Source organism: Pseudonaja textilis, unplaced genomic scaffold (assembly GCF_049901715.1).
Source record: "Pseudonaja textilis isolate UNSWEBS1 unplaced genomic scaffold, rPseTex1.2 PTEXSCF23, whole genome shotgun sequence".
Taxonomy (NCBI): Eukaryota; Metazoa; Chordata; class Lepidosauria; order Squamata; family Elapidae; genus Pseudonaja; species Pseudonaja textilis.
The window spans coordinates 742,785-755,797 of NW_028262868.1; the positions used below are offsets into that span (position 1 = coordinate 742,785).

General features: G+C 49.4%; 1 protein-coding gene across 1 annotated transcript in view; it reads right to left on the minus strand.

Annotated features, from left to right (window-relative positions):
- The window catches only part of GIGYF1 (GRB10 interacting GYF protein 1), a 48,184-nt gene that overhangs the window by 32,304 nt on the left and 2,867 nt on the right, over positions 1–13,013 (minus strand). The window contains 7 exon segments of the mRNA XM_087919007.1: positions 2,780–3,009; positions 4,684–4,893; positions 4,994–5,034; positions 5,127–5,241; positions 5,345–5,456; positions 5,603–5,698; positions 6,032–6,161. Of these exon segments, the coding sequence (XP_087775133.1) occupies positions 2,780–3,009; positions 4,684–4,893; positions 4,994–5,034; positions 5,127–5,241; positions 5,345–5,456; positions 5,603–5,698; positions 6,032–6,161 (934 nt within the window).

The following is a 13,013-nucleotide window of genomic DNA, read 5'->3' on the forward strand; positions in this document are numbered from 1 at the left end:
TGGCGGTGGCGTCTCGCGTGACTCAGGAGGAGATTAAGAAAGAGCCCATCGACCGCGAGAAGGTACAAAGGAGGATGTTGAAGGTGGCGAGGAGAATTGGCGGGACGGCTGGCTGGCTGGCCGGTCGTTCGGCTCGCCTTGCCTTGGTCGTGCGTGCTGATGCCGGTCCCGGTCCGTGGATTTTACCGGTCCGTGGTACAAAAAAGGTTAGGGACCACTGCTCTAAGCCACCCAACCTTCCAACGAGTTCCCCCAACTCGCGACGATAAATATGACCAAGAGAGAGGAACTATCTGATCGACGGCTAAGCTGGAAATAGCTTAGGAGATGAGTGAAGTATAGAAAAAGATGCGAATAGAACGAAACACGTTAAGAAGAGGAAGTGTTATAGCAATGGAGATATTATTAAGAACAGAAAATTAATATCCCAGTGAACGAACACGGATGTAAATTTTTAACAGTTATCGCACCAGGTCTTGGTACTCAGCCGACACACCGTTAAGTGGAAGAGGAATTGTGTGTACTTTAAATAGAATAAAATAAATTACACACGCAAAGACAAAGCGGTCCATGCATTGTCCATGGGCCAAGGTGATGGCGCGGCATTTGTGCCCAGGGAGACAAGAACATCACGAAATACGGTGGCGGAATTTGGGTTTGGCTAATCTAGAGGGTCTACCCCAAAGAAGAGGAAGGGGGTCAAGCTATTCTCCAAAGCAGGGACCGTCAACCTTTTGGACCTCAGGGACCACACCCAACTCGTCATTTTAAAATCCCGGGGACCGCTAACCGGTTCTGTGGGCCTGGCCCAGTGTGTGGGTGTGGTTTGGTGATCATGTGACTGGCTGGGCATGGCTTGTATGTAAGGATTATAAATATTTATATCAATATTGAATTTTTTATTTAAAAAAAGAGCAACTTTTATATCCAGAATCAGGCAAAGCGGGCAGACAGATTGAGATGCTCACAGAATCACAGATTCACTCAGGGATCTATCCTTCTGCCATCAGCTACTCGAGTCTGTCACATAGTTTAACTTGCAAGCAAACTCGGAAAATTAACTCACGACACACCATGTATGTCAATATTGATTTTTATAAAAAAAAGAGCAACTTTTACCCAAAATGAGGCCAAGCAGGCAGGCAGATGGAATTGCTCACAGAATCATTCAGTGATCTATCTATCTGCCATTGGCTAGCTCAGTCTGTCACATAACATTTGCTTGCAAGCAAACTCACTAAATTTGCTAGCAAGTAAACTCGCAAAATTAACTCACACCATGTATGTCAAGATTGAATTTTTTTATATATATAAAAAAGAGCAACTTTTACCCAAAATCAGGCCAAGCAGGCAGGCAGATTGAGTTGCTCACAGAATCATTCAGTGATCTATCTATCTGCCATCGGCTAACTCAGTCCGTCACATAAAATTTGCTTGCCGTGAGTCTGCACCGAATAATAGAAGATTCAATCCTAAGGGAGGTTCGGCTCTGCTTAAAAGCAAAGCCGAAGATCTAAAGACGAGCTAGAAAGAATCGTTCAGTGATCTATCTCTCTGACATCGGCTAGCTCAGTCTGTCATATAAAATTTGCTTGCCGTGAGTCTGCACTGAATAATAGAAGCTTCAATCCTAAGGGAGGTTCGGCTCTGCTTAAAAGCAAAGCCGAAGATCTAAAGACGAGCTAGAAAGAATCATTCAGTGATCTATCTCTCTGCCATCGGCTACCTGAGTCTGTCACATAAAATTTGCTTGCCGTGAGTCTGCACTGAATAATAGAAGCTTCAATCCTAAGGGAGGTTCGGCTCTGCTCAAAAGCAGAGCCGAAGATCGAAAGACGAGCTAGAAAGCAAGAAATCCAACCATTTCCTGCTTCCTGGCTAATCTAAATATTCCAGCACAGCAGAACAGCTGATGGTCAGGGGAAAAAAAAGGAAAAATAGCAATTTAGCAGGCAAGTTTGCCGGGTTAAGGACGGAGTGGGCGGGGAGGGTTCCCACGGGCCATGTGGGCGGTGCAGCCTTGTGTTTCATGTGCAGGCTGGATTAATTGTTTTTTGGGGGGGATTTCTCTGCGGCCCACACCAAAATTTTCTCACGGCCCACCGGTTGGCAACCGCTGCCCCAAAGCACTAGAGGTGAAGACAAGAAGCAACGACTGGGGAATTAACCAAAGGAGAGAAACAACCTAAAAATAAGGAGAAACTTTCTTTAAATAATGAGAAGAATTAACCCGTCGAAGAATTGCCACCAGAAATTTTGGGTGCTTCATCACTGGAGGATTTTAAGAAGAGACTGTGGACAGTCCTTTCTCTAAAATGGCGTAGGGTCGGCCTCCTGCTTTGGGGGGGAAGGAGCTGGACTAGAAGACCTCTAAGGTCCCACCCAGCTCTACTCTGATCGATGTTGACTTTTCCTCGGCACCGGCCAAACTCCGGATGCTGCCCGGTTGGCACCCTCAGCAGCTGCCAGCAGCACGGGCGACTCGGGAGGAAGGTTGCAAGGGAATGCAACCTTGGAGGAGATAAAAGCCAGCTGGGAAGCAGACGTTCTTCGCAGGGAAGCAAAGGCGTTTTGAAACTCAGCCTCGTGGACATTCTAGTCTAAAAGGGATAAAAGGGATAGAAGCCAGCCTGAGAGACCGGAGTTCTTTGCAGGAAGCAAGTTCTTGCCTTTCAAGCCTTAAAAGATTTTGATTCTATCTCGGTTTGGCGTTTTGTGTCCTTGGAACAAGGTTTGGGTCAGAACAGGAAGGGTCTGTAGATGCCACCCTGGCCCCTACCTTGAGGGACATGAAGGCTCCCGAGGAGTCAAAAGTGCCCATCTCCTCTTCCTCATCCTCCAGGCACCACTCGGGCAGCCCGTCCTTCTCCTCCTCGAAGCTGTCGCTGCTCTGCCGATGGCGGCGTCCTCCCCGCGGCTCCTCCTCGCGTTCCCGGAAGTCGAAGTCGAACTTCCGCCGGCGGCTGTCCCCGCCATGCTCCCGCCAGCCAGCCGAACGAGGCCCTCCATCTGAAGGGAAGGTTAAGGAGGTTGAGATTGGAAAGAGCAATGCGGCAGCTTAAAAACGAAAGCGCATTCCATTCTTATCTTGCAAAAATTCTAAGTAAGCTACCGGAATTTCTACCAGGAAAATCCCTAGTTTGAGAATGTGATTGTTGACTCTCAGCTGTGAACGTGTTTTGGTTGGGGAATATGAATCCCTCGTTGGAGAATGTGATTGTTGACACTCAGCTATGAAGGTGTTTCGGATGGAGAACATGAATCCCTAGTTAGAGAATGTGATTGTTGACTCGCAGCTATGAACATGTTTCTGTTGGAGAATATGAATCCCTAGTTGGAGAATGTGATTGTTGACTCTCAGCTATGAATGTGGTTTGGATGGAGAACGTGAATCCCTAGTTGGAGAATGTGATTGTTGACGCTCAGTATAATATAATATAGTATACTATAGTATAAATCAATCCAGTGATTTTGTTTTCAAGCTACAAACATACATTGTTGGTTTATATATAGGCAAGCCAACTCATTGGTGGACCGATTCCGAACACCTATAACCTAACATTCTGTCTCTCTGACATTCTGTTGCTATCTAAGGTTCTCGGTTGCATTTATGCTGCGCTTATATTTTGATATCTTGGTTTACTGGAAACGACTAAGGCAACCGGTAAGAAGACTTTGTAGTTGGATATTCTTTGGACCGTTTCTTGGACGGCGCTATTTCTTAAAGTAAATTTTAACTCAACTTAGTGTATCTGTGTGTGGCTGAATAATTATATTATATAATTATTATATTATATAATTATTATATAACTACTCTCATAAATGTTTCCATGTGCATATCCTTGTTACTCAAGGGTTACTCTGTACATATCATAACGATTCTGATTGGTTTTGTTGGGTATATGGATACACCAACTGGTTTGGGTGAATGAATATATAAAACCTAGGTTTAAGTGTTTGCAGCTTTAAGCTCAAACATGCAATGTCATTGCATAATTATGGGTGCGGTTGTATGCTGCAATAAGAGGCAGTGAGAGAGACGTAACACTTCCTGGTTTCTGATCCTGGTTTCGAGTTCCTGGTTCCTGGTGTTACTGGTCTCTAGTCTGTCTGCTACTGTTTCCTCCTGTATGAGATGTCTACTGTGCAAGATACTTCTCTCTACTGAACACAAGGACTGTTTGCTTGGTGAGCTGTGGATTCAGCATTGTCTTTGAGAGAAAGGTATCAGAGAAGAAGATTTACAAGCAGATAAAGACATTGTATTTACTGTTTAAAAGACTAGGTAACTGGATAGATATACTGGATACTGACATATGGACTGAATGACTATTCTTAATCTCTGTGTGTATTAAATACCTATTTAAAAACCACAGTGTTTTTGTCTCAAGTGTGTGTATACTCCTGGGCCCAGCCTCACTCTCATTTGGCTGCCTGGCTTGACTGCTGCTGTGCACTCAGCTCGGGGGTTTATCCCCAAACACTAACAGGTTTGATTGGTTCACGTAACTAATTGGACAATTAGTTGTTGGCAGCATTCAAGGAGGATAAAGGTGAGTGCTGATCAGGCTGCTCCCGAAGGATTTTGGCCGAACTTCCACGGGACTATTTACAAACTCGTTACGGGCTAAAATTCACTTCACAAAGGGTTGGGGGACTAACGTATGTTTGCTAGTGTCTCACCCGGGCTGGCCGACCGCCAGCGCTCGCTCTCACGCCGGGACGCCCCGCTCTGACGCCAGCTTCCTCCTGACCCGCCCCCGGCGTTGCTCCCGCCGCTGCCGCCCTCTTCCTCCTCCTCGTGCTCCTCGCGCAGCGTGCGCCAGTTGTCGCTGTCCGAGCGAGCAAAGTCTTTGCGACTGGAGGGAGCCCCCTCCTCAAAGGGGGGCCGGGCTAGGAAAGAGAGCAGCCGTCACCTCCTTCCGTCGGGGGGGCGAGGTGGGGGGGGGAGGGGAAGCGCCCGCGCGGAGGATCCCCTCTGCCTCACACTTACCTCCTTCCCGCCGGATGGGCTTCTCAAACCGCCGGTCCCCTCTGCAAGGAAAGGAGGGTGTTAAAGAGCACGGCTGGCCCTACTACGTCCCCGTGCAAATTACGTCCCCCCACCCCACCACCATACTACGCACCGGTCATCCCAACTCTGGCTGCGGTGGATTTCGCGGACTCCACCTCGGCCGAAGGCCCCGCCTTCCGCCTCCTCGATGCTTCTTTGGTAAAAGCCGCTCTCGCCTCGCCCGCGGCCTGCTGGTTTTTGGGGGAGAGAAGCGGTCAGACAGGAGACACGTCAGAGGCCGCCCTCCTGAAAAGGGGGTGAGGGGGGCCCCCGCCCGCAAAGTCTCCTTACCTCGGCTCCGCGTGCTGCCTCTCCCCCGCGAGACCCCGGCAGGGGCCACCCCGGCCCCCTTGCCCATCAGCCTCAACACCGCCACGCTGTTGACGGACATGGAGAAGTTCCGCTGGGGTGGGGGAGGGACGGAGGCCAGAGGAGAGAGAAAAGAGGTGAGGGGAAGGGAAGGAAGGGTCCGGGCCGTCGTCCTCCCGCCCGTCGTTCCCTCCGACCCCTTTCCCGGAGGTCGGCAGGCGCCCCCTCCCGCAAACTCACCTGTTCTTCTTCGGTCAACGGGACCAACGCCAGGGGTTGCAGAGGTTCCTCCTCCAAGATGGCCGAAAATTCCCGGTCTTGGATTTCGTCAGGGAGCTGTCGGGAATGGTGGGAGGGGAAACAAGAACATTGGGGGCCCGTGGCGTGGACCGAGAGCTCTCCAAACTCGGGACACCTTCACGGCTCAGTCGACTCCCAGAATCCCCTCAGCCAGCCACGAGGGAATGCTGGGAGCTGGAAGTCCACGCGTCCTCCAAGGTGGGCCCAGTTGGGTAACCCCGCCAGACCGAGAGGACGGGAGGAGCGACGGTGCTGCCCGCTGGCGCACCGCTTCCTCCAGGGGTACCCATAGAGAGCTTCTCCCCAACCGCCGTCCCCCTGCGCCACGCTCCTATGTACGGCCGCTTCTCGGGGGCCTCCGGGGCTCACCTTATTGTCCTTGACGTAAAGTGCTAGCATCTCTTCCCGCCCGTATCGGTACTCGGCTAGTTTGTACTTTGGCATGGCAGGGGAGGACGGCGGGGAAGCCACGCTGCCCCCGCTGGAGAGTGCGCGGAGCCTGGCGGGGAGGAGAAGGCCAGCGTGAGACTGGAGGAGGAGGAGGAAGAGGAGGAAAGGAGGAAGAAGAAGGGGAAGAAGAGAAGGAAAAGGAAGAAGAGGAGGAAGGAGGAGGAACAGGAGGAAGAGGAGGAAGAAGAGGGGGAAGAAGAGGAGGAAAAGGAAGAAGAGGAGGGAGGAGGAGGAGGAAAAGGAGGAAGAGGAAGAAAAGGAGGAGGAAGAGGAAAAAGAAGAAGAAAAGGAGGAAGGAGATGGAGGAAGAAAAGGAGGAAGAGGAGGAAGAGGAGGAGGAAGAGGAGGAAAAGGAGAAAGTAGACGAGGAAGAGGAGGAAGAGGAGGAAAAGGAGGAAGAGGAGGAGGAAGAGAAAGAAGAAAAGGAGGAAAAAGAGGAAGAAGGGGAAGAAGAGGAGGAAGATGAGGAAGGAGGAAAAGGAGGAAGAAAAGGAAGAGGAGGAAAAGGAGAAGAGGAGGAAAAGGAGGAAAAAGAGGAAGGAGGAAAAACAGGAGGAAGAGGAGGAAGAGGAGGAAGAGGAGGAAGAAGAGGAGGAAGGAGGAAGAGGAGGAGTAAAAGGAAGAAGAGGAAAAGCAGGAAGAAGAGGAAGAAGAGGAGGGAGGAGGAGGAAGAGGAGGAAGAAGGAAGAAGAGGAAGAGGAGGAAGAAGAGAGGAAGGAGGAGGAAGAGGAGGAAGAAGATGAGGAAGGAGGAGGAAGAGGAGGAAGAGGAGGAAAAGGAGGAAGAAGAAGAGGAAGAGGAGGAAAAGGAAGAGGAGGAAGGAAGAGGAAGAGGAGGAAAAGGAAGAAGAGGAAGAGGAGGAAAAGGAGGAAGAGGAAGAAAAGGAGGAAGAGGAGGAAGAGGAGGAGGAAAGACCTTGCGCGCATGCATAGGGGGCGCGCATTGCCTTCTGGGTGCTGACACGCCAGCGTGCGCACATTGAAGCCCACGCACCATTTTTTGACAACAGGAGCCCAAACAGATTAGCCACCACTGGCGTTAAGGGTCTCCTGCTTGAGAAAGGGGGGGGGGGTGGACTAGAAGACCCCTAGGGTCCCTTCCTTCCAGATTCTAGTCGCCGACAGGGAGTGGAGGGGTGGCTCTGGAGGTTGTGGAGGAGGCTGGGGAAGGGCGGAGGCCAGCTGGGCCGCTCAGAAAAAGAACCAGGCCCATCCCTTCTCCGTTCTAGGAAACACAGGGGAACGGAGAAGGGAGCAAGATGGCTTGAGAGAGAGAAAGCGGACCTGATCCCCTTCGTGGGTTGCAGCTGGGGAGATATAGCATATAAGACGGACCGTTACAACACAGTGAAGCTTGTTTTTGGGGGGGCTGAAGTCATCTTGGTTGGCGTCCTTCCAACACGCCCTGCCTTGTTATCTCCTTGAAGTTGGCTGATTATTTATCCTGGTCCGTTGTGGAAATGCCGTCATTGTAGTTTGTTTTTGTTTTGTTATTTTTTTTTATTTTATTTCACCTCTTATCTACTCATTCGGTTCGGACCGTACGGCTTTCTTTGGAGGCCTTAGTAAAGGACGTCGATTGACGTCGCGGTTGTGTTGTGGTTGGGTTACGCTCCGTCGCAAGACCGTGGAAATCTGGAGCGGCCATTTTCCAAGCTCCCTTCGAGGGTCTGGATTCTCCCACCCCACCCCTCAACCTACCCCACCCCTCTTTCTGTAGAGCCTGCCCGCTTACCATTCTGGGCGAAGTTCAGCATCTCGGCGGCCATCCTCCTGGTCCTACGGCGGCTCTCCGGCCGGTCGCGATATTCTCCCCTCTCTTCTTCGACGCCTTGGGGGAGACGAGGTGGCCCGAGCGACAGCAGAGATCTTCAAGAGAAAGGGAAAGGGTGTTATGCATATGTAAATAATGTCGTTGGGTTGACAATATATAAACTACAAATATATGTTTGTAGCTTTAAGGGAAAATATTATGTATTATGCTGTATTCTGGTGGGTTAATGATGCTACAAGTGGCCACAAGAGGGAGCTACAGATCATGGTTTCATTCTCTTTCTTTTTCTCTTTTTCACTGACGATCTCTCTTGATACCGATACTGACTGCGGACTGATACTGACTAACTAACTCTGTTTATTTTGATCTTCTGATGATATCGAAGTTTATCTGTTGTATTATGGTTTGATATTGGTCTGCTGTAAAAGACTTGAAACCGGTTACGAAGACAGGTTGCCACAAGAGGGAACTATAGATCATGGTTTAATTCTCCTTTTCTTTTACTCTTTTTCACGGATGATCTCCCTTGAGACCGATACTGACTTTTCTCTTTTTCACCGATGATCTCTCTTGAGACCGATACTGACTTTTCTCTTTTCACTGATGATCTCTCTTGGTACCGATACTGACTTTTCTCTTTTTCACCGATGATCTCTCTTGAGACCGGTACTGACTTTTCTCTTTTACTGATGATCTCTCTTGAGACCGATACTGACTTTTCTCTTTTTCACCGATGATCTCTCTTGAGACCGGTACTGACTTTTCTCTTTTTCACGATCTCTCTTTATACCGATACTGACTTTTCTCTTTTTCACTGATGAGAGACCAATACTGACTTTTCTCTTCTTCACTGATGATCTCTCGAGACCGATACTGACTTTTCTCTTTTTCACTGATGATGATCTCTTCTTGAGACCGATACTGGACTTTTCTTCTTCACTGATGATCTCTCAGAGACCGATACTGACTTTTCTCTTTTTCACTGAGGATCTCTCGGGGCCGATACTGACTTTTCTCTTTTTCACTGATGATGATCTCTCTTGAGACCGATATTGACTTTTCTCTTTTTCACTGATGATCTCTCTTGAGACCGATACTGACTTTTCTCTTTTTCACTGATGATCTCTCTTGAGACTGATACTGACTTTTCTCTTTTTCACTGATGATCTCTCGAGACCGATACTGACTTTTCTCTTTTTCACTGATGATCTCTCTTGGGACCGATACTGACTTTTCTCTTTTTCACGGATGATCTCTCTTGAGACCGATACTGACTTTTCTCTTTTTCACTGACGATCTCTCTTGAGACCGATACTGACTTTTCTCCTTTTCACTGATGATCTCTCTTGAGACCGATACTGACTTTTTTAAACCGGTAAGAAGTCTTTATAACTGGATATTTCTGGGCTGTTAAAAATGATACGTATGACATGGACTGTTTATTGGACTGTGCTATTTCGTCAAGTAAAACATCAAGACAACTTGTTTAGCTCTGTGTGGCTGTATATTTCTTCATAACTATGTGTGGCTATATATTTATTCATAACTCTGTGTGGCTGTATATTTCTTCATAACTCTGTGTGGCTGTATATTTATTCATAACTCTGTGTGGCTGTATATTTATTCATAACTCTGTGTGGCTATATATTTATTCATAACTCTGTGTGGCTGTATATTTATTCATAACTCTGTGTGGCTGTATATTTATTCATAACTCTGTGTGGCTGTATATTTATTCATAACAGTTTACTCATAAACTGTTTCCGTGTGCGTATCCTTTTTATACAAGGGTTACTCTGCACACATCCTAACGCAACTGGTCGTTTTAGCAACCGTTGGGCAGTGAGGGGGGGAAAAATGAACGTTTTTCACTCTCAACACACAATCCTTTGCGGCATCCCCGCTTCGCTTAATAACGAAGGAAGAATTGCAAAACAGGGGCAAAATTTACTTCACTCAGCAAAGAGACATTTGGGTAGAGGACAGCGTCGTAGTCTCAGGCCCCTTCTGAACCCCGACTCTGGCGACTACTCACCCGACGGGAGTCCGTGTGCAGGGGGCTGACCCTTGGCAGGAGGAGGGGAAGCTGGCAGAAAAAAGGAAGGAAGGAAGGAAGGAAAGGAAAGGAAGGAATGGAACGAAGGAAGGGAAAGAGGAAGGAAGGAAGGAAGGAAGGAAGGAAGGAAGGAAGGAAGGAAGGAAGGAAGGAAGGAAGGTGGGAGGAAGGGAAGGAGGCAGGGAGGGAAGGAGGGAGGGAGAGTCAGCCTCCTTCTCCTCCTCCTCCCTCAGCAGGCACGATCCCACCAAAGCGGCTTCCGGAGTCCGGGATGGCCGGAGAAGAAAGCGGTTTGGCAGGGGTTGCCCCCAAACCGAGGACCAAGCCCAGCGGCCCGACGCCCGTCAATGGAACGTTCTGGAAAAGAGGAGGAGGGGTTAAAAGGGCAGGCGGGACAAAGGTGGGTCAAAGACCGCCACCCCTGCCTTATAGAAGTCTGGAGAGAACCGAAGGGGGGACACACACAGACACCCCAGGGCCATTTATCGAGAGCAGCCACGGGCGTGGCCCGGGAAGACGCAACAAGCAACGCGCGACGTTCAATGGCCCCCTCGCCAATGCGGTTAGATGCCACGTCTCTCCTTTGCCGGCGTGCCCCATCAAAGCAAAACCATCGAGAACCCGGTGGGAAGGCGCAAAGACGGAGACCGGGAGTTCTAGTTCCATCTTGGGCGTGAAAAGGAAGACAACTTTGCAAAGTGGGCTAGCGTGAGGGAAAGGGACCGGGCCAATGTCACCTAGACGGCTTAAGGCAGCGCTAGAACTCGCCGTCTCCCGATGATTGGCCCAAAGTCACCCAGTTGGCTTTCACAGCTAAGGCGGGACTAGAACTCAACGTCTCCTGGTGATTGGCCCCAAAGTCACCCAGTTGGCTTTCACAGCTAAGGCGGGACTAGAATTCACCATCTCCCGGTGATTGGCCCAAAGTCACCCAGTTGGCTTTCAACAGCAAAGGCGGGACTAGAACTCACTGTCTCCCGGTGATTGGCCCAAAGTCACCCAGTTGGCTTTCACAGCTAAGGCGGGACTACAACTCACCGTCTCCCGGTGATTGGCCCAAAGTCACCCAGTTGGCTTTCACAGCTAAGGCGGGACTAGAACTCACCGTCTCCCGGTGATTGGCCCAAAGTCACCCAGTTGGCTTTGACAGCTAAGGCGGGACTACAACTCACCGTCTCCCGGTGATTGGCCCAAAGTCACCTAGTTGGCTTTCACAGCTAAGGTGGGACTACAACTCATCGTCTCCCGGTGATTGGCCCAAAGTCACCCAGTTGGCTTTCACAGCTAAGGCGGGACTAGAACTCACCATCTCCCGGTAATTGGCACAAAGTCACCCAGTTGGCTTTCACAGCTAAGGCGGGACTAGAACTCAACGTCTCCTGGTGATTGGCCCAAAGTCACCCAGTTGGCTTTCACAACTAAGGCGGGACTAGAACTCACCGTCTCCCAGTGATTGGCCCAAAGTCACCCAGTTGGCTTTCACAGCTAAGGTGGGACTAGAACTCACCGTCTCCCGGCGATTGGCCCAAAGTCACCCAGTTGGCTTTCACAGCTAAGGCGGGACTAGAACTCACTGTCTCCCGGTGATTGGCACAAAGTCACCCAGTTGGCTTTCACAGCTAAGGCGGGACTAGAACTCAACGTCTCCTGGTGATTGGCCCAAAGTCACCCAGTTGATTTCACAACTAAGGCGGGACTAGAACTCACCGTCTCCCAGTGATTGGCCCAAAGTCACACAGTTGGCTTTCAACAACAAAGGCGGGACTAGAATTCACCATCTCCTGGTGATTGGCCCAAAGTCACCCAGTTGGCTTTCACAACTAAGGCGGGACTAGAACTCACCGTCTCCCGGTGATTGGCCCAAAGTCACCCAGTTGGCTTTCACAACTAAGGCAGGACTAGAACTCGCCGTCTCCCGGTGATTGGCCCAAAGTCACCCAGAGTAGACAATTATTTATCTGAAATACTATAGTTTCTTGCTTGAGCAAGGGGTTGGACTGGATGACTTCCCAGGCCCCTTCCAACGACTCTTGCTATTCAGGGGCCGCGGTGGCGCAGTGCTTGGAACAGCACCACTGCCGGTTAACTCTGCCCGCTGCCCAGCGGTTCGATCCTGACCTGCGCGAGATTAACTCTAGCCTTCCCTCCTTCCGAGCTCAGAACCAGGGAGCCCAGAGGCCTCAGCTGCCACCTTGTTCGTCCTCCTAACCTCTACCCACCTGTTCTGACCCAAACCTGGTTCCCGAGAGCAAAGACAAGACAACGGTACCAGCCCCACCTTGAATCTTTCATTGTGAATCCGTTCCTTCACGGATTTAAAAAAAAAAAAGGCTGCTTCCAACTAATAAAGACTAAATCACTCGCCAAGTTTCTGCAAGGCGGCCAAGAACATCAGATAAAGTTCCTAAACGATAAATTCAAGAGTCTCCAAACCGCCAACCAAGATATTCCGAACTTCCACAAGGCTTGAAGGGTAAGAACTTCTTTGCTTCCTGCAAAGAACTCCGGTCTCTCAGGCTGGCTTTTATCCCTTTTATACTAGAATGTCCACGAGGCTGAGTTTCAAAACGTCTTTGCTTCCTACCTACCTATCTAGTATTCTATCTATCTCTATACATCTATCTATGTATCCATCTATCTATTCTTTCTATTCTATTTTCTATCGATCTATCTGTCTGTCTGTCTGCCTGCCTGCCTGCCTATCTCTCTCTCTCTCTCTATCTATCTATATCTATATCTATATCTATACCTATACCTCTATCTCTATCTCTATCTCTATCTATCTACCTATCTATCTATCTATCTCCATCCATGTATTTCTGGAGTAGGACGTCCTAAGAGGTCCAGGCTGTGCAATAGAGCACAAGGGGTATCCAACAGACAACTTTTAAGACTTGGGGACTTCAACTCCCAGAATTGCCCAGCCAGCTAGGCTGCCTGGGGAATTCTGGGAGCTGAAGTCCACATGTCTTAAAGCTGGCATACGGTGAGAAATCCTAGAGTGGAATCCTTCTCTGTTCTCTATTCCTATTCCTATTCTATCTATTCTCTAGTCTAATTCAAATTCTTATT